This window comes from Mytilus edulis, chromosome 4 (genome assembly GCF_963676685.1).
Source record: "Mytilus edulis chromosome 4, xbMytEdul2.2, whole genome shotgun sequence".
NCBI classification, from domain to species: domain Eukaryota; kingdom Metazoa; phylum Mollusca; class Bivalvia; order Mytilida; family Mytilidae; genus Mytilus; species Mytilus edulis.
In genome coordinates, this window is record NC_092347.1 from 46,109,047 (window position 1) to 46,135,662 (window position 26,616).

A 26,616-nucleotide genomic window follows, 5' to 3' on the forward strand; every position below is an offset into this window, starting at 1 on the left:
GATTTCGACTTTTTATTTTAAAATAATTATGCGTGGTCAGTCTTTCAGTGGATTGTGGTTTTATAGTTTTTGTTTTTTCGTCGATGATATTGTTATTGTGTTTGTTAATTCCTTTTCGCCTAGGTTTATCTAATACCAGATTTTAAAAGATTCATTACAGTGACGTCCAAATCGTCTTCATTATTATATTTCATTAATTATTTTTTTTTAATTTCAAATCAATATCAAACACCTACGATTAGGATTCGATCACACTTAAAGGTAGCATTTAAATCTTTGGTCGTCTTAGACATTTCAAAGTGTGAGTTATAAAACGTCGTTCCCAAAAAAAGTATAACTGCTATGAAGTTGTTCTATAGTTGCACAACGAGGTTATAAAAAATGTATATAGTAGTGTGTATATATTCTTTATTGTACATGGTATTATCATCGTTGGAAGTGATGCAATTGTACGGAGTATGATAGAATTGTAAAACCTAATTTAATAAATTTAAAAAAAATGCAGTTGTCTTTGGTTAAGTTGTGACAATTAGCAATTTATTCCAGCAAAACTTAGTGCTCAGAAAGGGAGATTAACTAAGAAGCACGTTGACAATATTTAATGTTTTTGCGTCACATTTTTCTTTTTCAAAAGAGAATGAGAAGTTCAGCGGGTTGGTGTTTATGAAATATTTTCATCTTCATGGCATTGTACTTGCGTTCGAAATAATTTCATTATCTCTTACCTTTTTTATGATGAGGCAAATCAAGTGTTTACGTTTTTTGGTATACAAAAAAATATACGAAAAAAAACCAGAACATCGTTACGCAGGTCCAGACCCTGCATTGGTCTTCACGGATTAATTTGAAAAGATAGATATGAAAATTCCTATTGAGTACACCCATTTTACATTTCAACAAAGTCTTAAGAATAGTTTGAATTATATATTCGACACAAAAATATTCTTTAATGTATTTGATTGAGGTTGGGTTATACTGATTCAGAAGCATAAATGATGATTCCCTTTCATCAAGTCAAGAAAATCTTTCATGTGGAATGAGTCTGGTATAATATTGCCTTACAGGAAGTAGCTGAACGGCAGATGTAAAAGTTCCTCAAACGCTGCAATTTAAAATTACTAATTATAACAAGAAAGAGAATGATTTCTGTCAATAAAAGCCAAGACAGTTTTCTATTCAAAATCTTTTTGAGAGGAGGTGAACGGACAGACAGACGGACAGAGTTGAGCGGTTACTTAACTTGCTTTCTCCTTTAGAGACACAGGGAAAAAATTACTACAAGGTTATATGTGTTCTTTGTTTTTGTATATAGAACTCATGCATGTGTATCATTTGAGTATGGCCGTTTTTTTCTCAATTTGTTGATGATTCTCTCCAATTGGTCTGCTTAAAACATGATCTGTGACCGGGACAATTTTCATGGAAGTGTGCTTTAGAGTGCACTTATCAGACGGTATTCATTTCAAAACAAAGTTTATCCTCAAAAGTGTTCCTTTGGTTGAAAGGGATAAAAGGTAAACGGTTAATCAAACGAGAAGAAGTTATTAAAAAAAGTCACACACTATTTGTGTCGGCTAGGGAGCAGTTGCTGATACAAAAGTGTAATCGTGAAACAAAGAACATTGATACAAATGTAGGTCAAAAGCACTGCGCTGCGGTAGGTTTAATAATTGTAATGTGTAAATTAAATATTTACCGTATTTTAAGTGTACCATTCGCAGACACATTTTTGTTGATTTTTTTCTACACAAAAATAATAAAGACACAATTTTGGAAACATCACATAAAGAGTAGTACCCTGTTTCTCTGCTGTTGTTGGTGGGTGACAAAATATATCCGAGCAGACATCCAGCATTGACAACTTATCCAAGACAGCAGCTTGTTTGAAATCCACAGAATATGTAGAGTAAATGCAAAATTGAATAGTCTTACACACTTATTCAACACTATAAAGGAAGGGTTTACCACTCCATCGGAGAATTAAAATAAATATACAAAGCTATGCGGATTTTTTGTGACATCCAATACAGCGATTCTAATATGTTGTCACCATATGGGCTGCATTAGCATGTTGTCGAAAACATCTTTATACAATACAAAAAACAAATCATTTGGTTTTACTTTGTACATGTGTATCTCTATATTTTTTTCTAATTTTGAGATGACCCCTTGTTTGTTTGTCAACTGTAATCGCAAGATACAAATAAACTATATCCAGATGCATGTATTTCAGATGAACGATATGTATTAGATATATTTATTTTTGGCAATTTATAAACTCATACATAGTCACATGCGTTAACTAGGAGAACATTATAAAATTCAAAAATCTCAGTTACGTTTACCTACCAGCTAACATTAAAACAGATTGATAAATGTTTATTAGTCTGATAATCTAAGCCAACAAGTTTGTCAATATTTAATTGGACAAAATAAAAAGAATACTAGTAATAAGAGGCATGAAAACGGAAAATTTACAGATCAGCTCAATTATCTATTGCAAAGGAACTTACAAATTAATGTAAGATGCAGTCACAGAAATAATTATATTATAAGAACGTCTGAACCAGTGACGACTATACAACAGATGTTATCCATCGGATCACCAGCAGTGATTGTGATATAAGGCTGAAAATACATTCTCTATATATGATTCGTCTAAACATCAGCAGCACAACAATGTTAGATCTGTAAATTTGCATTTGCATTAGCAAATTTATTGTTCTTCTTTCGCCGGGATTCGAACGCATGCTACTGAGATATCGCGGCACCAAATCACATTGCACTGTGACCGACTCGTTAGACCCCTCGACCAACTAGGCTCTTAAAAGAAGAGCTTTCAGTGACCGGGTGTTGCCTTTCCTCGTCAAGTTTAATCTAGCGTTGTAACACAGTATATGATATATCAGGCATAAAGATGGAAATGTTACAGATCAGCAGAATTATCTATTGTAAAAGGATCTTACAAATTCATGTAAATGCAGTCACAGAAATAATTATATTATAAGAACGTCTGAACCAGTGACGATTCAACAACAGATTTTATCCATCAGATCACCAGCAGTGATGGTGATTCAAGTCTGTATATATTCGTCTTAACATCAGCCCAACAATGTTAGATCACCAAATCGCATTGCACTGTGACCTACGCGCTAGACCACTCTACCACCTAGGCTCTAAAAAGACCTGTCGTTGGCCGGGTGTTATCTTTCCTCGTCAGTTTTAATCTATTTTCGTAACAGATATATACATCTCGTTAAGCAATACCTGCATGACAATTTTCCAGAATCGTTTTTTTACTGAATTCATAACTAATCGAAATACCGATAAAATCAACTGAATTTATAAAATTGGGACTGTTTTCATGATTGAATTTTTGACTATATCATTTTGGACAAGTGGTTGTAAAATGGCGAAATGAAATACAAGATAAAGTTTCTGTTTTTGAAAATTTCCTCGGCACTATACACAAATGTATTTTCATAACTCGAGAGTGACAATTTGGGAATACACTAATTTTATACTGAAACTTGCATATGAAGCTTCGAAATCTGTAACACGGAAAACTAGGGAGAGGTGTTTGAGAAAACGTCTACACCTGCTTGTAGGAAACATTTTATGTTCGGTTCCTTCCGTGCGATATATTATTTGGTGCTTACTTCTCAAAAAAGAAATTTTGATACTTGAACTTGCCGTGATGGTTTTTCTCCGCTTCAAAACCGCCACCCCGTGTCAAGCACAGCCGACAACCCGCATGTGGCGTTGTACACGGTGGTATACAAAGTTTTTATCTATTTGAGCATAGAATCAGGAAAACCTATGTTTTAATGCTTAGAACATGAAATCCCATTTTAAAGAGTCCAAAGCTTTTGAAAAGTCTAAAAATAATAATGCTCCTTCTTTATAAAATTTGTCTGCATAATCAGTTATATCCTGGATTTGTCTAATGTTATAACCTATATATCTATTTTTTTACATACCCAATTTGATCTTCATGGATAATTTTTGGTAAAATGTTTTTCATGTGCTGAGCTTATAAATATGCTATTAATTTTGTACCAACATATAATAGAGTTTTTGTTCTATAGTTATTTAAACTCAGTGGATCATTTTTGTTATGGATAAAAGAGATAACTCCTAATTTCTGAGAAGTTGTTCACTCTCCTTTTTTATATGAAAAATTAAATGTGAATACAATGGATTCTTTTAATTCTTCCCAAAAAGTTCTATAAAGTTCTATGCTTACACAATCAATTCCAGGTGCTTTGTTCAATTTCATCTTAAAGAATGAATCATAGTTAATTTTCCTTCCATAATATCACTCTCTTGTGTTGTTAATTTTATCAAAATTTGTATCATTAATATAATCAAATATAAATTTATATCTGGATTTTTACTTATATAAATATCTTTATAGAATTATTTTTCTAATTTTAAAGTTTTGGATGAGTCAGTCAGTTTGTATCACTCCTTCTTTAGTTTTGGATGAGTCAGTCAGTTTTTATCACTCCTTCTTTATATCTCTAAATGCGGTTATAGTTTGTCTTGTTTTTCAAGCTTTTTCCAAACCTAAAAGGAATTTCGTATTTTGTATCCTTCTTCCATCCAGTGAATTCACGGCCTGATTTGAGCTCCTTTTGTTTTTATTTCATGTATTTTCTTTAGTTTACACAAATGTATTTTTATAACTCGAGAGTGACAATTTGAGAATACACTAAAGAACAGAATTTTATTCTGAAACTTGCATATAAAGCTTCGAAATCTGTAACACGGAAACTACGGAGAGGTGTTTGAGAAAACGTCTACATCTGCTTGTAGGAAAATTTTTATGTTCGGTTCCTTCCGTGCGATATATTGTTTGGTGCTAGCTTCTCAAAAAAGAAATTTTGATACTTGAACTTGCCGTGATGGTTTGTCTCCGCTTCAAAACCGCCACCCCGTGTCAAGCACAGCCGACAACCCGCATGTGGCGTTCTACACGGTGGTATACAAAGTTTTTATCCATTTGAGCATAGAATCAGGAAAACCTATTTTTGATGCTTAGAACATGAAATCCCATTTTAAAGAGTCCAAAGCTTTTGAAAAGTCTAAAAATAATAATGCTCCTTCTTTATCAAATTTGTCTGTATATTAATCAATTATATCCTGGATTTGTCTAATGTTATAACCTATATATCTATTTTTTTACATACCCAATTTGATCTTCATGGATAATTTTTGGTAAAATGTTTTTAATGTGCTGAGCTTATGAATATGCTATTAATTTTGTACCAACATATAATAGAGTTTTTGGTCTATAGTTATTTAAACTCAGTGGATCATTTTTGTTATGGATAAGAGAGATAACTCCTAATTTCTGAGAAGTTGTTCACACTCCTTTTTTATATGAAAAATTAAATGTGAATACAATGGATTCTTTTAATTCTTCCCAAAAAGTTCTATAAAGTTCTATGCTTACACAATCAATTCCAGGTGCTTTGTTCAATTTCATCTTAAATAATGAATCATAGTTAATTTTTCTTCCATAATATCACTCTCTTGTGTTGTTAATTTTATCAAAATTTGTATCATTAATATAATCAAATATAAATTTATATCTGGATTTTTACTTTTATAAATATCTTTATAGAATTATTTTTCTAATTGTAAAGTTTTGGATGAGTCAGTCAGTTTGTATCACTCCTTCTTTATATCTCTAAATGTGGTAATAGTTTGTCTTGTTTTTCAAGCCTTTTCCAAACCTAAAAGGAATTTCGTATTTTTTCTCCTTTTTCTATCCAGTGAATTCACGGCCTGATTTGAGCTCCTTTTGTTTTTATTTCATGTATTTTCTTTAGTTTACTCTCATTATCAATTAATTCTTCTTAAAAATGTTTTATTACCTCATTTTTACAATGTCGGTTATTTTTTTTTATTTTATTTTTTCATTTTGTTTCGCAAAAAACGTCTTAATTTCACTAATGTTTTGTTTTGCTTCTCTTTTACAGTATTCAATCGTGTATTCTTTAATCTCAATTTTGAATAAGTACCTATGGTGTCCAATATTCTTGGTAAGTTTTGTATCGTTTTTATATTGATGAATTAAGCCATTTATTATGTTTTTATATTTGATGTTAAGTTATTCAAAATGCTGTTAATTATTTTAAAATATCCTTTCCCTTGTGATTGTGATCTCCCTTTCAACTTTAATAATATAGCTTGGTGGTCTGTGTTAAATATAAGTGCAGGTCTTATATCTGCTGAGCATATAAAAAAATATGTGATCTTATTTGTGGGCATACAAGAATGAAATCTATGCGAGAGGCTTCATTCATATGGTTTTTGCGCCTCCATGTAAATTGTGTATTGTTACTTTATCAAAAAGTCTATCAACTTTTGTGTTTTAATTAGATTTTCTAAACTGTGAGCTGGTTTTTGAGTTTTTTTTTTATTTGTGCTTTTATTTTTTTCCCTGTCCATATTTGATAGAGTATCATTCATATCTCCACCAACAATTACCATCCCTAAACTATTATCTGATATCATATTCTTTACTTTTTTCGAACAAAAACATTTCTGTTTTGTGGTTAATTTGGAGCATCATAATATTCACTAAAGTATATATGCTATCTTTAATTTCTATATAAAGCAAAATCATTCAACCTTCTTTATCCGGAAATTTATCGATAAATTTATATTCTATTTGCTCATTAATATAAATTGACACACCTCTAGATTGTGAATTACTATAGCTATTGTCATCTTTGAATTCTTCATTCAAATCTTTCTCTAAATTAACAGTGAAATGGCTTTCTTGTATATAAATAAAATATTATAATGTTGATGCTTCATCCACATATGGAGCCTTTGACTTGTCTTTTGTTTTTTGATCCTAGTTCCTGACAATTCAAAGAACATATAATGTATAGTTTCGCTCATTATTTGTCAAAGTGTCATAATAAAAATACAATGTTTACCCAAATCTCACTGATTTTAACAATATAATATTGATACATGCATAGTCAATATGCATTTTTGTAAATCTATTCGTTATACACCTTCTTCATACACTTATTAATTTAATAAAATAAATATACTATTATGTTAAGGGATATATATAACACAATCTGTAAATTATCACTTTAAAAATGTGTATCTCATTATATTGTGACATTGTAATAATTGTTGTTTTATTGTCTATTTTCAGTCGATGTTCGACCTTGACTTTAATTATACCCAGTTTCACCTCATCGAGCTGACGTGATGAACTTAAATAGTACCATATGAAGTTTACAGTTGATTTGATCGATAGAAGATTTATGTGATAGTGGATTTGTAAAATTTCTTAATTCATGTGTTATAGGAACTTGAAAGTTGCATGTATTATTCATGGACTAGTACTGTGTTCTGAGACACGTGTTACTATATATTGCCAGTCGTTGACTAAAAATAGAATTGGACGTTCCCTTGCTATACATCTTGTAGATAGCGAAGATTTGTGAGACATACTATCACGTTTGATAATAAATGTGTTTTTCGTGGATAATTGAATTCTTTACACAAGGAAAAATGGATGTTGGAAAAAGGTCTCAGTTATTAACTTCACATCAAGAATTACGTTTTTACCAGACAAAGCAGATACTGTTGTGCTATTTATAACGTACATGTACCATAATATCAAGTTTCTGGTAGGAATATTTTCCTTTTTCACAACAAACATATATTTGCTTTCAATTTGTCATTTTTTTTTTGGGTGTATTTAATCTATAATCACATCACATTCATGTTTTTTTTTCATTGCTTATAATAAAAATAATAAAAATTATATACATTTTGTACATTTGTTTTTAAGTATTATAATGTATAAATTTTGATAAAACTATACTATAGTACACTCTAGCACTATGTTTTACTTGTCTTTTGTGCAGAAGCTGCATGTTTGTGCTATTCGTATGTGGGGTCGTTGTATTTCTTTTGTTGGTATTATTTGTAGTCTTATCATTTTCAGGGCTTACAGTACCAGGTGTTTAATGGAAATATTGGCTATAATACCTCCTTGTGGTGTAGTCCTTCTTGTGTTTCTTATCCCCGTTTTCATTTTATGCCCTTTATTTTTTTACCTTGATTATCTTCTGCTATTGAGTTTTAAGAGCTTTTTAGCTATCGTCACTGGTATCTCTAATGGTTTTTTTTTATCAGTGGAGCAATAAATATTTGACTGACTGCGTTTTGGTTTGGTTGCAGTACATATAGGGATTGCAGCTCTTGGTTTTCTACTCAAGCTTCATCTCCATCTGAATTTTGGACATGTGTATCATCAACTTCACTAAGAGGAGAGGCACACTCTGCTTGCCGGTGACACTCTATATGACATTGACGACACACCCAATCGTTTGGATATTGAGCATATTTATGCCCCTTCTGGAACTATTTATTGTCAGTTGTTTCAAAATGTCCAGTAAGATTATCTTGTCCTTGATGTATTACCAAAGCTTTGTATTTGCCTATAATTAGTGTTCTAGGTAATGGTTAACTAAGTGGAGCAACTATTGCAATTCTGTCGCCAGTTTGGCAATTGGTTACTTATCTATCTACCGTCAAACGTTGTCTGTACAGTTTTAATATGTCACATCCATTAAACTCAAAACAGCGCTCTATTTGTCCATCTTCTGGAACAGTTTTTACCCTAACTTTAATGTACTCTTGATATTCGTTTTGGGTTATTCTTCTGTTTAAACTATTGGATTGTCTGTAAATAAAGGCAACAGTATTATACCGCTGTTCAAACTCATAAATCCATGGACAAAAAACAAAATCGGGGTAACGAACTAAAACTGAGGGAAACGCATTAAATATAAGAGGAGAACAACGACACAACACTACAATGTAACACACACAGAAACGGACCAAGCATCAGACAAAACTGTTTTGATATCTATTGGTTTGTCTGTAACTGTTTTGATTTCTATTGGATTGTCTGTAACTGTTTTGATTTCTATTGGATTGTCTGTAACTGTTTTGATTTCTATTGGTTTGTCTGTAACTGTTTTGATTTCTATTGGTTTTTCTGTAACTGTTTTGATTTCTATTCGTTTTTCTGTAACTGTTTTGATTTCTATTGGTTTGTCTGTAACTGTTTTGATATCTATTGGTTTGTCTGTAACTGTTTTGATTTCTATTGGATTGTCTGTAACTGTTTTGATTTCTATTGGATTGTCTGTAACTGTTTTGATTTCTATTGGTTTGTCTGTAACTGTTTTGATTTCTATTGGATTGTCTGTAACTGTTTTGATTTCTATTGGTTTTTCTGTAACTGTTTTGATTTCTATTCGTTTTTCTGTAACTGTTTTGATTTCTATTGGTTCGTCTGTAACTGTTTTGATTTCTATTGGTTTGTCTGTAACTGTTTTGATTTCTATTGGTTTTTCTGTAACTGTTTTGATTTCTATTGGACTTTCTGTGACTGTTTTCATTTCTATTGGTTTTTTCTGTAACTGTTTTGATTTCTATTGGATTGTCTGTAACTCTTTTGATAACTATTGGTTTGTCTGTAGCTGTTTTGATTTTTATTGGTTTTTCTGTAACTGTTTTGATTTCTATTAGATTGTCAGTAACTGTTTTGATTTCTATTGGATTGTCTGTAACATTAGATTGTCTGTAACTGTTTTGACTTCTATTGGTTTGTCTGTAACTGCTTTGATTTCTATTGGATTGTCTGCAACTGTTTCGATTTCTATTGGTTTTTCTGTAACTGTTTTAATTTCTATTGGTTTTTCTGTTACTTTTTTGATTTCTTAATGTCTGTAACTGTTTTGATTTCTATTGGATTGTCTGTAACTGTTTTGTTTTGTATTGGTTTTTCTGTAACTGTTTTAATTTCTATTGGATTGTCTGTAACTGTTTTGATTGCTTCTGGTTTTTCTGTAACCGTTTTGATTTCTTTTGATTTTTCTGTAACTGTTTTGATTTCGATTGAACTGTCTGTGACTGTTTTGATATCCTTTGGTTTTTCTGTAACTGTTCTGATTTATTTGATGTTTTTTCTGTGACTGTTTTACACGCACAATTATCGGACAGCAACTCGACGATTTTATTCGCTGTTTCACCATGAAAAGTAATAGCTACACAATCATTTTATTTCCCGAAATCAATTAGTTGATTAACATACTGGTCCTATTAACATTATTTTTCACTCTAAGATATGTAATATGACTTGCATATAAACTAATTCATTACTCAATTATAACATATAACAGATAAAACTAAGAATAATCGGGAAAAATGTCCTGCAGCGGTACCATGATCTCTTTTCAACATATTTCTAAGTTATAAATATAGTTATATGATTAGTGTACAAGATTTGCAGTCCTTTTTTTATGTTGTTTCTGCAAACATCTCTCCCGTAAAGAAATTAAGTTTAACTACCGTATAGACAATCATCTTGGTGTCCTTTAGGTTTCTTCGTAAAGGTTGACAACCTTAACAAAAAAAGGTTTATATTATATACATGCAATGAAAATTGATTTTTACAATATGTTACATGTTTTGCAAGTTACTTTTATTTTCCACTTCCTTGTGTGCTGTAAAATTTGCATTATGACTAAATGGATATTGATACTATAATATGTTATTTCGAAATACTTGTATATCTGAATAATGGCATTATTTTTCTTGAAATACGACATTAGCGAGATGGTTATCCAGGACCATTTAAAGTTAAACTAATTACATAAATAATATTTTTGCAAATATTGCATAATAGTTATCAAAGGTACCAGGATTATAAAATAGGTAAAATAACACCTTTCCTAAGTTTGCAATAATCAACTGTATTTTGCTTTGTTTGACATTTTCGACAGCAAATGACACTAGTTCTCCGTATAAATTCCCAGAATAATGGTAATTAGAGAGAAAAAAATGCAGTAAAAAATAAAAAAAAAAAAACAACCGAATATCCTTGTGGAAAAGTATTTACAATATACTATTTAAGCATGACATATTTTTTTATGTAGATATGATCCGTTTCAAGTCTCTTAAAAGTCACCCAAATTTGTAAAATTATATGTATTTTTTTTTAATATTCACGTTGTTATTCGATAGTGTGATTTTCTTACTCGTATTTAACAGTTTTGATACGAGATACAATTTTGTGTTCGACTTTATTTCTACTGACTAAAATCTTATCTTGTAAATAATTTCTTTTTATTTGTATTTAAATTATTTGTTTTTTATTTCACCAAGGTAAACAAATACATGTCTGTAGTTTTTTGCATAATTTATCTTGTTTCAAATCAAATTCGTTTTGCTTTCTTGTGTCTATTTGTCTGGACAAGGTATTATTTTGTTTCTGACTCTGTTTGCCCCTCCCATATCAGATATAACATAATAGAATCGGAGTTCAACATGAAATCATCATAACATCAAATTGACACTAAGTACACATTCATCTTCGACGTAGTAAAAACCTTTAAAAGTATATACATATACACATTTACAATAAAAAATCATTTGTTGTAATTTAAGGCATAAAAACTCACTGTCACGAAATAGCTTGCCTATGAAGCAGGCAAAATTATTTCTTACATGACAATTGACCACTAAAAGATTTTACGTTGTTCATGGTGAAGAAAAACATCGTTTGCCTTTGATAAATAGGTCTTTAAAATAACATCTACGTTCAAACTGCATTTTCAATTTCTTTGAATGAAAGGAATGAGTTTTTAGTTATTTTTCTCGTTTGAATTGTTTTACATTGTCATTCCGGGGCCTTGTATAGCTGACTATGCGGTATGGCCTCTGCTCATTACTCATAGCCGAATATTTGAAAGCCATTCATGTATAATGACCAAAATGTGAAGAGCTTTAAACCATAAACAGACCTAAAAAATTAGCCGAATCCAACAACGAAAGAAATATGCCGAAATGTACAAACATGAAATGTATCACTTGGTGAAATACAAACAATCTAATTTAATGACAAATGTAAAGAAATTATTTAATATTTCTTAAATTTTTGTCAGTAGAAAAAACAATAAACAAGAAGTCTTATCGTGTATCAAAACTGTTAAATTCGGGAGAAAAACTACCTTATCGAGTTACAATGTGAATATTTAGATAAAGAACGAGTAACGTTACAAATTGTGGTGTCTTTTAATGTTAAGTGTAACGGATCATTTCTACATTACATGCTGATAATTCCATGGTAAATACTATGTACCATAAGGTACCTTTAAGCCTTTTTGACAAATATTTGTTGCATTCTGATGTTTGTCTACTTTCACCTTTAGTTAGTTAGCACAATTAATGCAATTCCACCAAGAATCTCTTTCTTTTAGAATGATCACCGAAAAGTGTCGCTAGCAAAATAGAAAGGGATATTTATTCAGAAAATAATAAGGATACAAATTAGCGGAAAAAATGGCACCGTACAAGCAGAGGTATAAACTTAAATAGACAATGATTTATTGTCATGAAATGAAAAGTGAAGAGAAATTGAGCTTAGGTATTATTACCTAACAACGTTACCTATACATTGGTATAGTTCAAGTGTAAACAATATTTGATATTCATTTGACTGTACACAAGAAATTCGACACGGTTTCGGATGCTTGTTTAAAATTAACTACTGACATTCCAATCGTACAAACAGTACAGCTATACCACAAAAAGGAGAAAGTTAACAAAGGCTCACACATATGGGATGTCAACACTTTAGAAAGTGCTCTCTGTTGGGACAAAATAAAATGTCATCATTTAGATCCCGTCATATTTCTTTCTTTCAATTCTATTCTGAAATGAATTATCATCTAGAAATTTACAATTAAATGATTCACTAAAAACCATTGCCCCCACAATAATTGAATGATCGGTGCTTCGATAAATGTTAATCAAGAAGAGCGTTTCGAACAGAAACATGTCATCAAAAGATATTTTCATTAACATATTTTATTCAAAAGGCAAAAACAAACTGACTAAAGAGTAGATTTCAAATGCCCTTCCCAACTATTGTTAATTATAGAGAAATGCAGACTTTAGAGAAAATGCAATGCAATTTCCGATATGATTAATGTTTCCAACTCTTTTTAGAATAGTTAATCGTCACTGACATTCAATAATATCTAAAACAATGTTGATATGATCCTTTAATATAAATTAGTTAACGATCTGGCTAAAATTATACACGTGAGAGCGCTTACAAACAAATTTTTCATGTAAACAGCATATAAGGAAATAGAAAACATAGGTAACTAGCCAAATATGTAACACATTATAAGAAAATCAATTTACAATGCATGTATATAGAAAACCTTTTGATAAGGTTATCAAACTTTCTTTAAGAGAAAACATCAAGGACACCAAGATGATTTTCTATACGACAATATTGCTAATTTTCTATACAGAAAACATGCTTTCACACACAGCACTAGGAAGGGACAACCGACCTGGTAAGTTATTCTTTTTATCATGATACTATATCTATTACTTTTGAATAAGGTGAAAAGACATCATTGAACCAACTTTTTATTTTTCTGAAATTCATGAAGGGTCATTCGAATTATAATTGTCCATGCTATGTATCGTGTTTTACAATGCAGTCCTATATTGTTATCCTTTTCTATTGTATTGTATTTGACAATGGGTAATGATATTGTATCGTACAGGATAACAATAGGACTGTTGTATCACAAGACTAGTTTGGGTTGTTTGAGGAAAACAGTTTACCGGTATTGTTTTTCCTTAAATGATATGCTGGCAGAATTACTAAAGATGATTTCAAGATTTAAACTTAGTATACGCAATTTATATAGAACTTGTAGTAATTTGATTTCTTTTTATATTATTAATATGTGGTGACATTGAACCGAACCCCGGGTCCTGAACGCACACACGAGTATTCCGAGAAAACATTGTCAATTTTCCATTGCAACATTAGAAGCCTTAGAAATATACTGAACTATATTGCCGATATTATTGAGGATTATGATGTAGTATTTTTCACAGAAACACATTTAGACTCTAATATTACTGATTACGATATATCTATTATGGGGTTTGAAACACCAGTTAGAAAAGACAGAAATTCACATGGTGGTGGTATTATCATGTATTTTAAAAATTACGTTCACATAATCCGTCGACAAGATTTAGAGCATGATGAAATTGAGAGTATGTGGTTTGAGTTAAAGACCAAACTTCGATCTCTTTTGATTAATATAAATTATAGGTCGGAAAGGCAATCTACAGTTTATTTCTGGCAATACTTTGATCAAATGTTGAAAAACGCCCTTGATGAAAATAATTGTATAATTTGTTTAGGTGATCTGAATAAAAATTTTATGTCTGATCTACCGTTAAATATTAGAGATATTATTTTTATTAATTGCCTGATTAACATAATTGACAAAGCCACGCACTTTGACACACGAACAAGTAGCTCGTCACTACTTGACCCTATTTTAGTTACAGACTCTATACCAGTATTAGATAAATAGTTATCAAAGGTACCATGATTATAATTTAGTACGCCAGACGCGCGTTTCGTCTACATAAGACTCATCAGTGACGCTCAAATCAAAATATTTATAAAGCCAAACAAGTAAAAAGTTGATGAGCATTGAGGATCCAAAATTCCAAAAAGTTGTGTCAAATACGGCTAAGGTAATCTATGCCTGGGATAAGAAAATCCTTAGTTTTTCGATAAATATAAAGTTTTGTAAACAGGAAATTTATAAAAAGGACTACATTATTGATATTCGGTGTTGACTACTGGGCTGGTGATACCCTCGGGGACGAAACGTCCACCAGCAGTGGCATCGACCCAGTGGTGTAAATAGTTATCAAAGGTACCAGGATTATAATTTAGTACGCCAGACGCGCGTTTCGTCTACATAAGACTCATCAGTGACGCTCAAATCAAAATATTTATAAAGCCAAACAAGTAAAAATAAAGACACAATACCTATTGATAGAGGTATAAGTGATCATGATGGTACATATGTCACAATTGATTGTGGTTTTAGTAAAAGTCGAACATATATTAGATCTATATGGGATTATAAAAGAGGGGTTTATGACTTGATGAAACAAACAGTACTTAACGCTAATTGGGAAAATTTGATTTCTGATGCAAGTGATGTTCATGTTGCTGCTACGAATTTCACTTACACTTTTATTAATATAGCATCTGCGTGTATCCCTACAAGGGACGTTACTATAAGATGTGATGATAAAGTTTGGTTTGATTCAAATTTGAGACGGGAAACGAGAAAACGGGACAGATTTCGAAAACTTTTTATGCGTTCACATAGTACATCTGCTGAACATAAATATAAGCAACAAAGGAACAAAGTTAATAATTTAATAAAGCAAGCTAAAAAGCATTTTTATACGACTATAAACGAGAATTTGGATGAACTTAAAGTTGCAAACTGTAAACAATATTAAAAGACCATCAATATGCTAATTAAAAGCGACAGACCAACTCATGATATTCCTCCGCTAAGAGACCCGGATCATAACTTTAACCTTGCGTATGAAGGAACAGAAAAGTCTGAGATATTAAATAAATATTTTTGTTCTATTTCTAATATAGATGATGCTAATAAAGATTTACCGGAATTTGATGATCGCTGTCATGATTTTCTTTCGCAGATAATTGTTAGTGAACAAGATGTACTTGATATTATTTCCACGCTTGATCCAAATAAAGCGGTAGGACCAGATATTGTTAGCAACAGAATGTTACTTGCTGTTAGAAATGAAATTTCAAAACCATTATGTTTGCTTTTTAATAAATCACTTCATGAGAGAGTATTTCCCGATCAATGGAAAATTGCATATGTTATTCCATTATTCAAAAGTGGTGACAAATCACTACCTTCTAACTACAGGCCTGTCTCCTTATTGTCATGTGTGAGTAAATTATTAGAAAAAATTGTTTCCAAAAATATTTTTAACCATTTACATGAAAATAAACTGTTGTATAAGTATCAATTTGGATTTAAGCTAGTTACTAGCATTACATTTGCTGATATAAGTAAAGCTTTTGATACGGTTTGGATTAAGGCTTTACTACACAAACTTGAAAAATATGGTATAAAGGAGACTTGCTGTGTTGGTTAAAAAGCTACCTATGTAGCCGATCTCAGAAAGTTGTCTTAAAAGATTCACTTTCAAAATTTGGAAAATTAAACGCCGGTGTGCCTCAGGGTTCGGTATTAGGACCGTTATTGTTTTTGATATATATTAATGATATAGCTGATGGTTTTTCTGGATTTGGGAGGCTTTTTGCAGATGACACTTCAATAGGTCATACCGCTCCTAATGAATCCATTTTAAAAAAATTAATCAGCACAGATCTTGTTTATTTAAATGCATGGTCAAACAGATGGCTAGTGAAGTTTAACCCAAATAAAACTGATATTGTGATATTCAGTATGAAAACTATACAAAGTAATTTTTCTTTTGATTTTGATGGCACTATATTAGAGCCAGTTCATACGCATAAACATCTTGGTGTCATATTTAGTAGTGATTGTAAATGGAGTAAGCATGTTGATAAGCTGATAGAAAAAACTTCCAAGCAGCTTAATGTTTTAAGAAAACTAAAATTTAGACTTAAGAGGGAATATTTGGAAAAAATTTATATGACTTTTATTCGGCCAATTTTGGAGTATTCGTCAGAAGTATGGGATAACTGTGGACAAAAAAATTCTGATCGGTTGGAAAATATCCAAATCGAGGCTGCTCGAATAGTTACGGGATTAACAAGTTACGCTAGCCGGAACAGCATCTATTTAGAGACGGGATGGGAGAAATTAAGCGTCAGACGGGAGGTTAAAAAATTATATATGTTTTATAAGATTATAAATAATTAAGCGCCAGATTATTTACACGATTTGGTTCCGGAGTTTGTATCAGATATTTGTAATTATAATTTGCGTAACAGTCAAAATATTACTATTCCCGTAAATCGTTTATCAGCTTATCAACAGTCTTATTTTCCGTCATCTATTGCACTGTGGAACTCTTTAGACTTAAGTATAAGACATATTCCTACATTTTCCTTTTTTAAATTAACCTTGCACAAACTATACTATAGAAATAATAAATCTCCGAGATTTGGTTCTTTAGGAGATCGTTTGTATTCTGTTTTACACACAAGGCTGCGTAACAGATGTAGCGCACTACGTGCTGACTTGTTCAAAGCAAATTTGATACAAAATGCAAATTGTTCATGTGGTTTTATTAATGAAAATGTTGAACACTATCTATTATATTGTATTAATTTTTCAGCTCATAGAAATCTGATGTTTAACGAAATTAATGTCTTAAATGTAAATATTACTATCGATTTATTATTATTTGGCGATGATGCTTTACGTACTGAAGAAAATTATGTTATTTGTTTATCTGTTCAAAGGTATATAAAAGATACCAAACGTTTTTCTCTGCATTGACAACCTTAATTCTGTTTACAACACATGTGATTAAAGATATTTCTATATACATGTAATGACAATAATCGAATGATCTTGATGGATATTTACTGTTACGTTTTGTTATCAATAACGATTCAATGGATTTTAACGAAAGAATAAAAGAATAAGTTTCAAATCTATACTTACCATTGTGCAGCTGACATCCTTTTCGAAAACTTGGATAATATATTAAGATCCCACGCTTTATTATGAGAAAACACACACACTTATTTAAGTTATGTCCACAAGAACAAAATTTGCGCATAGGTAATTCCACTATTTATTCGGTGTGTTTGTGTCGTAATTATACTGTAAAAGGATGCACTCGATTAAAATCCATTGATTCGTTTCAAAAAGTTTCCTTTTGTTTTCATGTCTTTATTCTTAAATTATTTGTTAGTAAGAAATATTTGGTGTGTTCATTATTTAATGTGTATAATTTGTATTTGTTTTGGAGAAGACGTTACTAAGTTGTAAAACTTGTGTCTGATCCCTTTGTCATTTTGAACAATAAAATATGTTTAAACTATTGAACCAACAAAAGATCATATTTACTCGATTTTTTCTTGGTTTCTTTACATCCATTAAATATCATAGTTAAGTTATTAATTATTTCATCCGCTATATCACAAACATGTTTTAGAGAACAATTACTAATATGGATGGCACCATTATGCTGTAAACTATCCCAATATTATTTGAATCATTTTGTGAAATACCTTTATTTTGTAGCTGATACAATTTACGACGAGGCAACGAATGAAATTGTCGGGTGGCTCTATAACAAAATTGCGAGCATTACAGAAAATCCAAAAGAAACAACGGAACATGATGATGGGAAGTCCGAACTGACATGCAAAGGTATGAAATTTATTTATATAATCAAATTCAAAAAAGCATATGTCTCAAGTAAATAAACTCATCATAGATACCAGGACTAAATTTTGTGCAAAAACGTCACGTATATTTAAGTATATATATTGTATTTTCAGTAAAACGACCAACCGATTGCGGTGATCTAGACAAATCAACTTGTAAAAGTGGAATTTACCAGATCTTCCCTTACAAAACATATGGTTTCAAGGTTTTTTGTGAAATGGAGAAACATGGTGGGGGTTGGACTGTGAGTTTGAAAAGATAACTAGATGAAAAAAATGATGGGTTAATGAAGTATTCAGTTAACATACGATTAAAAAGATTACGTACAATTTTGTTCTATATAAACTAATTGTAAATACATTTCCTCCAACCAAGTAAAATTTTTATATCCAGCAAGTTATGTTATCTTTTAAACTAGATTCTAACAAAAAAAATCAGATTTTGGTTTATATATATATGTATATAAATATAAATGTCTAAGAATATAATTTAAACACTTTATTAATACATTTGAAAGTTCTATTAGATTTTGAATAGAAATATGCAATATTTCGCTAAACAAATTAGCTTCATCAGGCGTGTGCATCTCGCAAGGTAAAATCGGATGCATTATCGTTCATCTGTTCAATTATTCTTAATAAAACAAATTTCTTCGTATTTCTCATTTGTTCCGTTGTATTATCTGAACACTGATAAAATGGGGAAATGAAGTAATTATATATATATCAAGGGTAATATTTGTTTTTTTAAATTACCCTTGAAAAACTTTAATCGAATTAAGATAATATTTTTCTTGACATTGCAATTTTAAATGAATTGGACGAATATATGAGCATATTTGGTAAATACTATTCTTTTCAGGTTATTCAACGTAGAATGAACGGAAAGACAACGTTCTATAGGAACTGGTATTCTTATAAGCGAGGATTTGGTAACCAATGGGAAGAATTTTGGTTGGGTAATACATTCTTTACATATATAGGGAGTAATGTTTAAGATTTCATCAGGTCATCTATCTGATACAGGTATTTTATTCATAAAATAACAAATCATACGAACTGTTTTTATATAAAAAAAAAAAGAAGATGTGGTATGATTGCCAATGAGACAACTATCCACAAGGTACCAAAATGACACAGAAATAAACAATTATAGGGAACCGTATGGTCTTCAATAATGAGCAAAACCCATACGGCATAGTCAGCTATAAAAGGTTCCGAAATGACAATGTAAAACAATTCAAACGTGAAAACTCACGGCCTTATTTATATAAAAAAAAAATGAACGAAAAACAAATATGTAACACATAGACAAACGACAGCCACTGAATTGCAGGCTCCTAACTTTGGACAGGCACATAAATAAAATGACTTTTTTAAAGCAATAAAATTGTATATATGTTCTTGGTCAGTCATTGTGGACGCGTGTTATGTTTATTCATTTATTTAGGTATATATTTATTAAAATAAATATACAGTATTAATTTCCAGTGTTTAACGCAAGTGTACATTTTAGATAAATAAATTGAATGAAAACTATGGTTCCTTATTTGTGCATTAAGATTAAAATTCGTATGGATCATTACATTCATTTTTCTACAACTCCGTCTTGTACTATTGCAAATATTCAATTTCATAACTGCATATTGTGTTTCCATCAGTGACCCATACAACTAGCACATGGTTAGGTTAGAAATTACTAGTTTTTAGTGTTTTAATGTCTAATCTTACCGTTTGTTATTTATTGACATAACTGCATGACTCAATTCTCAAATAACAGTGATAAGATAATCGTTGCAAAGAATCCTGCTCAAACTTTTGTGAAAGACGGTTTTAACTTTGTAGTTTTGCGAGAGTTTATGTTCTATATTGAATGCAATTGTAGGGAACTGTAATACAGGTACCGTTCCATTGAGTTTAACTATATGTCTTGTGATTCTGTATATGTACTAGGTTTTTTGTATTTGGCATATGTAGTGCATCATGACATAAGACATTGTAACATGCATCATGATGAACTTTCGTGCAGGACTGGGCACCGTGTGTTTTTTTAAATGGAACTCTTGCCCAAACTATGACATTTTGACTCTTGACCTATGCGCGTTAGGTGTGTCATCATGATACAGTGTTCCTTGGTAAACCTTGACTTAGAAATATAATTTTCAACTGACCTTGCTATTGAATATGTGTCATGTAGATTTATTGTCATAAGATGGTGAGTCTAGTGACACGTGAAACTTCATGTGAGCTTGATCGTTGTCCTCAATGTACAACATGCATATTTTTTTTTAATTAAACGGAGAATTTTCTGATTGGTACTCATAACACATCTTCTTATATCTATATTAAGATAGATAGATACTTTTTGTTAGTTTTGTGTACCACGATGACCCTTTCAACAAAATCTGCTTTGTGTTTTTTGACAAGGAACTCTTGACCAGACTATGACTTTTTGACTCTTGACCTATGCATATTCGGTGTGTCTCTTGATATGATTACATTGACGTCAAATCAGGAGTCTCTGGGTTTTTAAGCCTTGTATATGTTTTTAATTCTAAGTTCAGATTTATGTCATGGATTTTGAACTAGTACACATTTTGTTTAAGGGTCGTCTCAAGCCCGCCTCCGGGAGAGGGATTTTCTCGCATTGTTGAAAACCCATTTGAAACTGCTTTCTGCTCTTTTGTCAAATTACTGTCTTTTTTACACATTCCACATTTTCATTCTCAATTTTAAAGAATGTTTGGTTCAAATGAAAACTAAATCCTTTAATTTCCGTGAAAATAGAGAGAACATTTACTGCCTCAGCAGCACCATGTGCTGCCTGTTGTGATAGATAGTACAAAAATGCTTTAATCATTTTACCTTAGATTTCATTTAATGGGCATGTAGATATGGGTAATTTATTTTTACATCTTAAAAGTTCACACAGAAGGTATACACATATCAATAAACTGAACTCTCCGCAAAGAACCTTTTAAGTACACTTAGACGGAGAGCTAAATCTAGCGAATAACTTTTTTATGCTGGCCACATGTTACTTGTAATATCACTGTCTATTACCAAACTGCACCGAGATCCTGAAAAAAATATGCAAGTTAATTATGTTAGTAGAATTCAACTGAGGTAAATAAGCTGTTTACTAAAATAAATGTAGAACGTGTATATGGACCACAGATGCCCCTGCTTGTGGAAAAACATGAATAAACTTCATCATATAGATGCAGGACTCACATAATTTTGACCATTTTGTGACCATAAGCATTGTGCATAAATTTCAAAACATTTGGTTGGTTGAGGCAAACTAAAATTAAAGAACGGAAACAACAGATTTAGCATGTTTCCTATCTTAAGGCTCTGTGTGGACATTGGATCATCTGTACTCGTACCACATCTTCTTACATCTAATAACTCATGAACAGTGACGCCACCCAATATTGGACTTGATTGATCTGTTATATGGGATAATAAGCATTGCGTATAAAGATTATAACATTTGATTGAGTCAGATTAATTTAAGAGAACGGAAACGAAAAATTCAGAAATAACTCATGAACGCTCAAAGTGACGCTACCAAATTTTAAATTTGATTTTGTGCTATGTGATACAGTTGGAAGGCAGACGCCTGAATCTGACAGATAGAGGTCAATTTGTCGACAAAAAAAGAACCCGTATGTAAAATGTTTACGCCCACAAACAGCGCCACCTATAATTTTTTCTTCGTCGTCTTTGAGCACGATGCTCCGTTCTTTAAGGAATTAACACTTTAAATTAACTGAAACATACAATAGTAAGTATAGAAAACATATTTGAATATATATATTTCCATGATTAACTATGTATGATATGCTGGCAATATGCGCAATGTTCTTTAATTCTACATTGAAAATGAGTTTGTTCCGTATTTAAAAATGGCGGATTTCAATGTTTACATTTTTTCGTGTAATAATAATCTGACAGAATTTGATATCCAATCATTTATTAGCAATTTTATAATTGTTTTCTGAAGATCATCCAATTAAATTTACCGTTATAAAGTGGCTACACGTTACCAGCCTTCGTTACATAACCACGTTGTTTTTGAAGAGGACTCCTCACGGAAGGTTGTATTAGCAATTTTCTTCAGAAAAACACTCATTTTTGTTTGTAATATCGCCATATATTAAGCTCTTGTAACACCACACACACACTTATAACATCTACGAAGTATCCAGACGTGTTTGTTGTCAATTTAAACACAGATCTGTGTAAATTCAACCGATTTAGGTCCTTGTTTATCAGTTTCCAATACACACAGCCATCCATTTTAAGTCAGCATGTACATGTATTTTCATACGTTATTGTCCCTGTACACTTAGCATTACCTTATTTTTTAATTGTAACGGGCATTAGATTGATTGATAAATTGATTGTTAACAGTTGGACAATGCCACATATCACTAATTGTAGCTTGGTACATAGTGGAAGGGAGCCAGGTCCCTGTAAACTTTGTGGCACACATGATCTCACGAAGCGCTATGTTCATATGTGTCAGAAAAAGGATAGACTACCTGCATATTATGAATATGTAAAGGAACATCATTCTATAGAAGATGATGATTGCATTTGCAGGAAATGTGATGCAAAGTTAACAGCAAAGTTAACAAGGGACAGTCGTCTCGTGAGTGATGATTTTACACCCCCTACTAAACGCAGAAGTCTAGAACTCTGTGATAGTGCTAGTAATGCACCAGATTTTTCTGGATCTATTTCAGGTTCATGTTCCACTTTAAGTGATTGTACAAGTGTTGCACAAGATCCATGTGTCTCTATTTCAGGTTCATGTTTCCTTTCAGCTTTACATTGTGATATATCATGTAGGGTTGCTTCAGTTGAGCCCCACAAGTTTAAGAATTGCTTTAAACTTTGGGACTCATCTAAGCAACCCCTTCCCCATTCCATTGATACTAAGGTTACATTATGTGAGCATCATTATAGAGAGTATCAGAAATGTGTTTATGATATTAACTGTTGTATATGTGACAAATCTTTGAAATATTCTAAAAAGTTTGTTAATATATCTCCAGATAAACATGACCATTTCAACCTGTACATTATAGAAGAATTAAATGTTGAAAAAGAAATAGATTTTGAAAGCATGATAGTATGTTTGAGTTGCTATAGATCATACAACTTGTTTTCAAAATCTACTAATTTCACATTAATTCATGCACAGTCTGATGGATTTTTAGTTGATTGTTTACAGGAGTTTGATGAGATTGATATTAAATCAGTGGACGTCACAAACATTGATTTATTTTGTTTCAGGATGATTCTGGCAGAAGTTGTAAACAAATTTTTGACATATAAACCACTTTTACTTCAGTCTTTGTACTCAGAATATTGTGGACATGTCTCAAAATTGTGCAACACTTTGAACATTTCATTAAATGTTGATAGTGAAAATAGAGCTAGGCATGATATTAGGTGGATTTTTAAAATGCTTAAGTCATGCCTAGGATCTGCACTTCACTATTGGGTGCCAGAGGGTTTGAAGACAGGTAGGATGGTATATAGAGTAGGTACAGACTTCATGCGCTGTGCACATTCACAGCTTCATGGTCATAAAAAGAGTATCGATGAACTTCAAGCTGTGAATAAGGCCTTGCAGATTAAACTTGATGACTTGTCAGAAAGTTTACAGGCAATGAAGAAGATTGAATGTCTTGATGAAACATTAAAAATCACTAGACAGTGTATTAAATCATATGTTTCTTCAAGTGTTAATTCTTCTGAACTACCTGATATTAGATGCTTTGATGTGCATGATGAGATACGGAAGCTTGACCCTGTTCTTTGGAATTTTATTTATAGACTTACTGCAAATGAAATTGAGGAGAAAGAATTGCGCAGAGATGTGTTTAATTCATGGGAAAACAGCTATTTAGGCATAGATGATTCATGTTTGAGATTATTTCCTAGGCTTTTTATTGCTAGCTGCATTTTTAATGCTCAAAGTTCTAAATGTGGTCAACCCCTTCATTTGCTTCTAAGTGATGTCTTGGACAAATACAGTGGTTCTTCTACAGAACTTTTAGCAATAAGCAATCGACTAGGTGCAACTGTTTCGAAAGAGTCATTGAGGCGTTTTATTAGTAGTAGGTGCATTCAGCTTGATAAAGAACCTAATTTGTTAAGTTCAGACAGTTTCACTGTTGCATCTTTTGACAATTTGGATAAAAACCAAAAGTATGCTATAGTTGGGACAGGAGCAAACAAATCAGGTTTTCATGGCACGACTATTCAAGCAGTTACACCTAAGCCGAGTGTTAAGCATGATTTTACGTATGTTCCAAAGCCATCTGAGTCTGGTGATCCAGATCAGAGTGCTTCGGATACATGTGTAAAATCAGTATCTAGGAGTATTCCATCTGATTTGATTAAGGCCTTAAGGGAACCTGGAGACAACATTGGTGAACCTTCAAACATTAAAGTAAATAGGTTTACTCGGTTATCTTTAGATGATTTTTCCATATCTGAGGTAGAGAAAGTTGCGTGGGATAAACACGTGTCAGATTTGTCTGCGTACTGTTTCTCTAAATCAGTGTTGAAAACAAATCATATTGTAGTTCCCGGACTTAAGGCTTATTTAGCATATGACTGTAGCCAGACAGAGGTTTCTGAGTTTCACTCAATTGCAGTTTTGGATGAAACCGCCGACTCCAAAGCTACGGTTGAGTTGACACTCAATATTTTGTATGGTAAGTTCCAGGTTGGAACTAAGATCAACTATTTAGTTGTAGTTGGTGATGGCAAGTCTTACGATATTCTTATTAAGCTGAAATCAGAATATGGTAATGCACTAGATTGGGTTTTGCCATACCCTGGAGATTGGCATATTCTGAAAAACCTGCTACCAGTGTTTATGAAAATTTACTATGATGCCGGTCTAAAAGAACTAGCTGTGAAGTTTCATCACGGGGCCACTCTGAAGGTGTTGACAGAGTGCACTAGATTTCCCATGACCCATCGGTTTTTATCACATGTTTGGGAAGCCATGTTCCGATATCAGGTAGAGTCTTTCATGAGGTCACACAGGTCACCGGGTGTTGCTTGTTTTGATAATGATTTTCAGAAAATCATTTCTGTCATTTTGGAAAGTGCTGACATTACAGTCAGTAGAGACTGTAATGGGAATCTTGAAGGTGATATTCAAGATTTCAAGGTTTGGTCTTCTGTTTTGGAACAGAAGGATAGATTTTCTATGATGTTGCAAGGTGTACAAGTCGAATTTGATGAATGGCGTAAGCTATCAAGTGAAAAAAGCGAGACATTTCGTTTTTGGGATACTTTTATTCATGTAGACTTTATGGCATACCTTGGTCTATACCTTGCCATTAGGGAACAAAATTGGGATTTACGAAATGCCTCGCTGAAGAACTTGGCTTGCCTTTTCACTGCTTTCGACAGGCATAATTACATGCGTATGATTCCTTATCACTTTGCTGACCTACTTACATTCCCTGTTGATGTCATACACCATTTTAAGGCTGGTTGCTTTGCAGTGTCTTTGTCTGGGGATAATTTTTTTTCAGTGGCTCTTGATGAAGCTCATGAGATGGAGATCAACCTAAAGACCAAAAAGGCAATAAACACCTTCAGTTTGCCTTCATTGACTGCCATGACATATTATCTGCCTTACAGAGCTGAATCATTGCATAATCTGAAGGTGCAGTTAGATATTGAAAGTGGTCAGTCAGGTAAACGCAAAGAATTGTCTAAGTCTTACATTCATAGTGAAGAGCAGACGATTTTCCAATATGTGGAAAATTTGAAGGTTTCCTCACTATTTGTTGACGATTTGGTAGGTGGTCTTCACCACATATTTACACACACCACAGCTTCTAGTGACCAGGCAGATTCCCTTTTGAGGTACAGGTACTATGGTAGTGAGGACATGAATAATTATATTCAGTGTTTCTTGATCAGGGTCCCAGATATTTCAGTTAAGCAGCCACACAGGAAAAGGCGAAACCTTAAAACCTTTTCTTCTCCTAAGGTCACTGTTCATAAGCAGAAGAAGGAGATCAAGGATAACAAGACTGTGATCTCTTGTTTACGCAAGCAAATAGCTTTTTCAAAACTCTCCTCAGAACCAGTTTCTGATCTGGATCAGTTTTTGGCTTTGCCTAGAGCTATTTGTGATGCGGAAGGCATTCCCATGAAAGGTCAGAAGTCATTGTCCCTTCATCATTTTAGGTCACGCTATCCTGATGCATTCCTTTCTGCTTTACCCACAG

General features: G+C 32.1%; 2 protein-coding genes across 2 annotated transcripts in view; one reads left to right on the top strand and one right to left on the bottom strand.

Annotated features, from left to right (window-relative positions):
* Nucleotides 1-8,858: 8,858 nt before the first annotated feature.
* LOC139521409 (SUMO-specific isopeptidase USPL1-like) lies at nt 8,859-9,452 on the bottom strand. The gene has a single exon (XM_071314887.1). It carries the CDS (start codon nt 9,450-9,452, stop codon nt 8,859-8,861), a length of 594 nt encoding a protein of 197 aa, XP_071170988.1.
* A 3,873-nt stretch (nt 9,453-13,325) lies between these two features.
* LOC139519792 (microfibril-associated glycoprotein 4-like) overlaps nt 13,326-26,616 on the top strand; it is a 45,726-nt gene continuing 32,435 nt past the window's right edge. Inside the window, exons 1-4 of the mRNA XM_071312056.1 lie at nt 13,326-13,424; nt 18,192-18,320; nt 18,452-18,582; nt 19,200-19,296. Coding sequence (XP_071168157.1) covers nt 13,340-13,424; nt 18,192-18,320; nt 18,452-18,582; nt 19,200-19,296 — 442 coding nt within the window. The 5' untranslated portion in view covers nt 13,326-13,339. The remainder of the gene's footprint in view (nt 13,425-18,191; nt 18,321-18,451; nt 18,583-19,199; nt 19,297-26,616) is intronic.

Bases quoted from the DNA above. Each gene is read 5' to 3' on its own strand.
- LOC139521409 (XM_071314887.1), bottom strand. From the start codon at position 9,452: ATGAAAACAGTCACAGAAAGTCCAATAGAAATCAAAACAGTTACAGAA.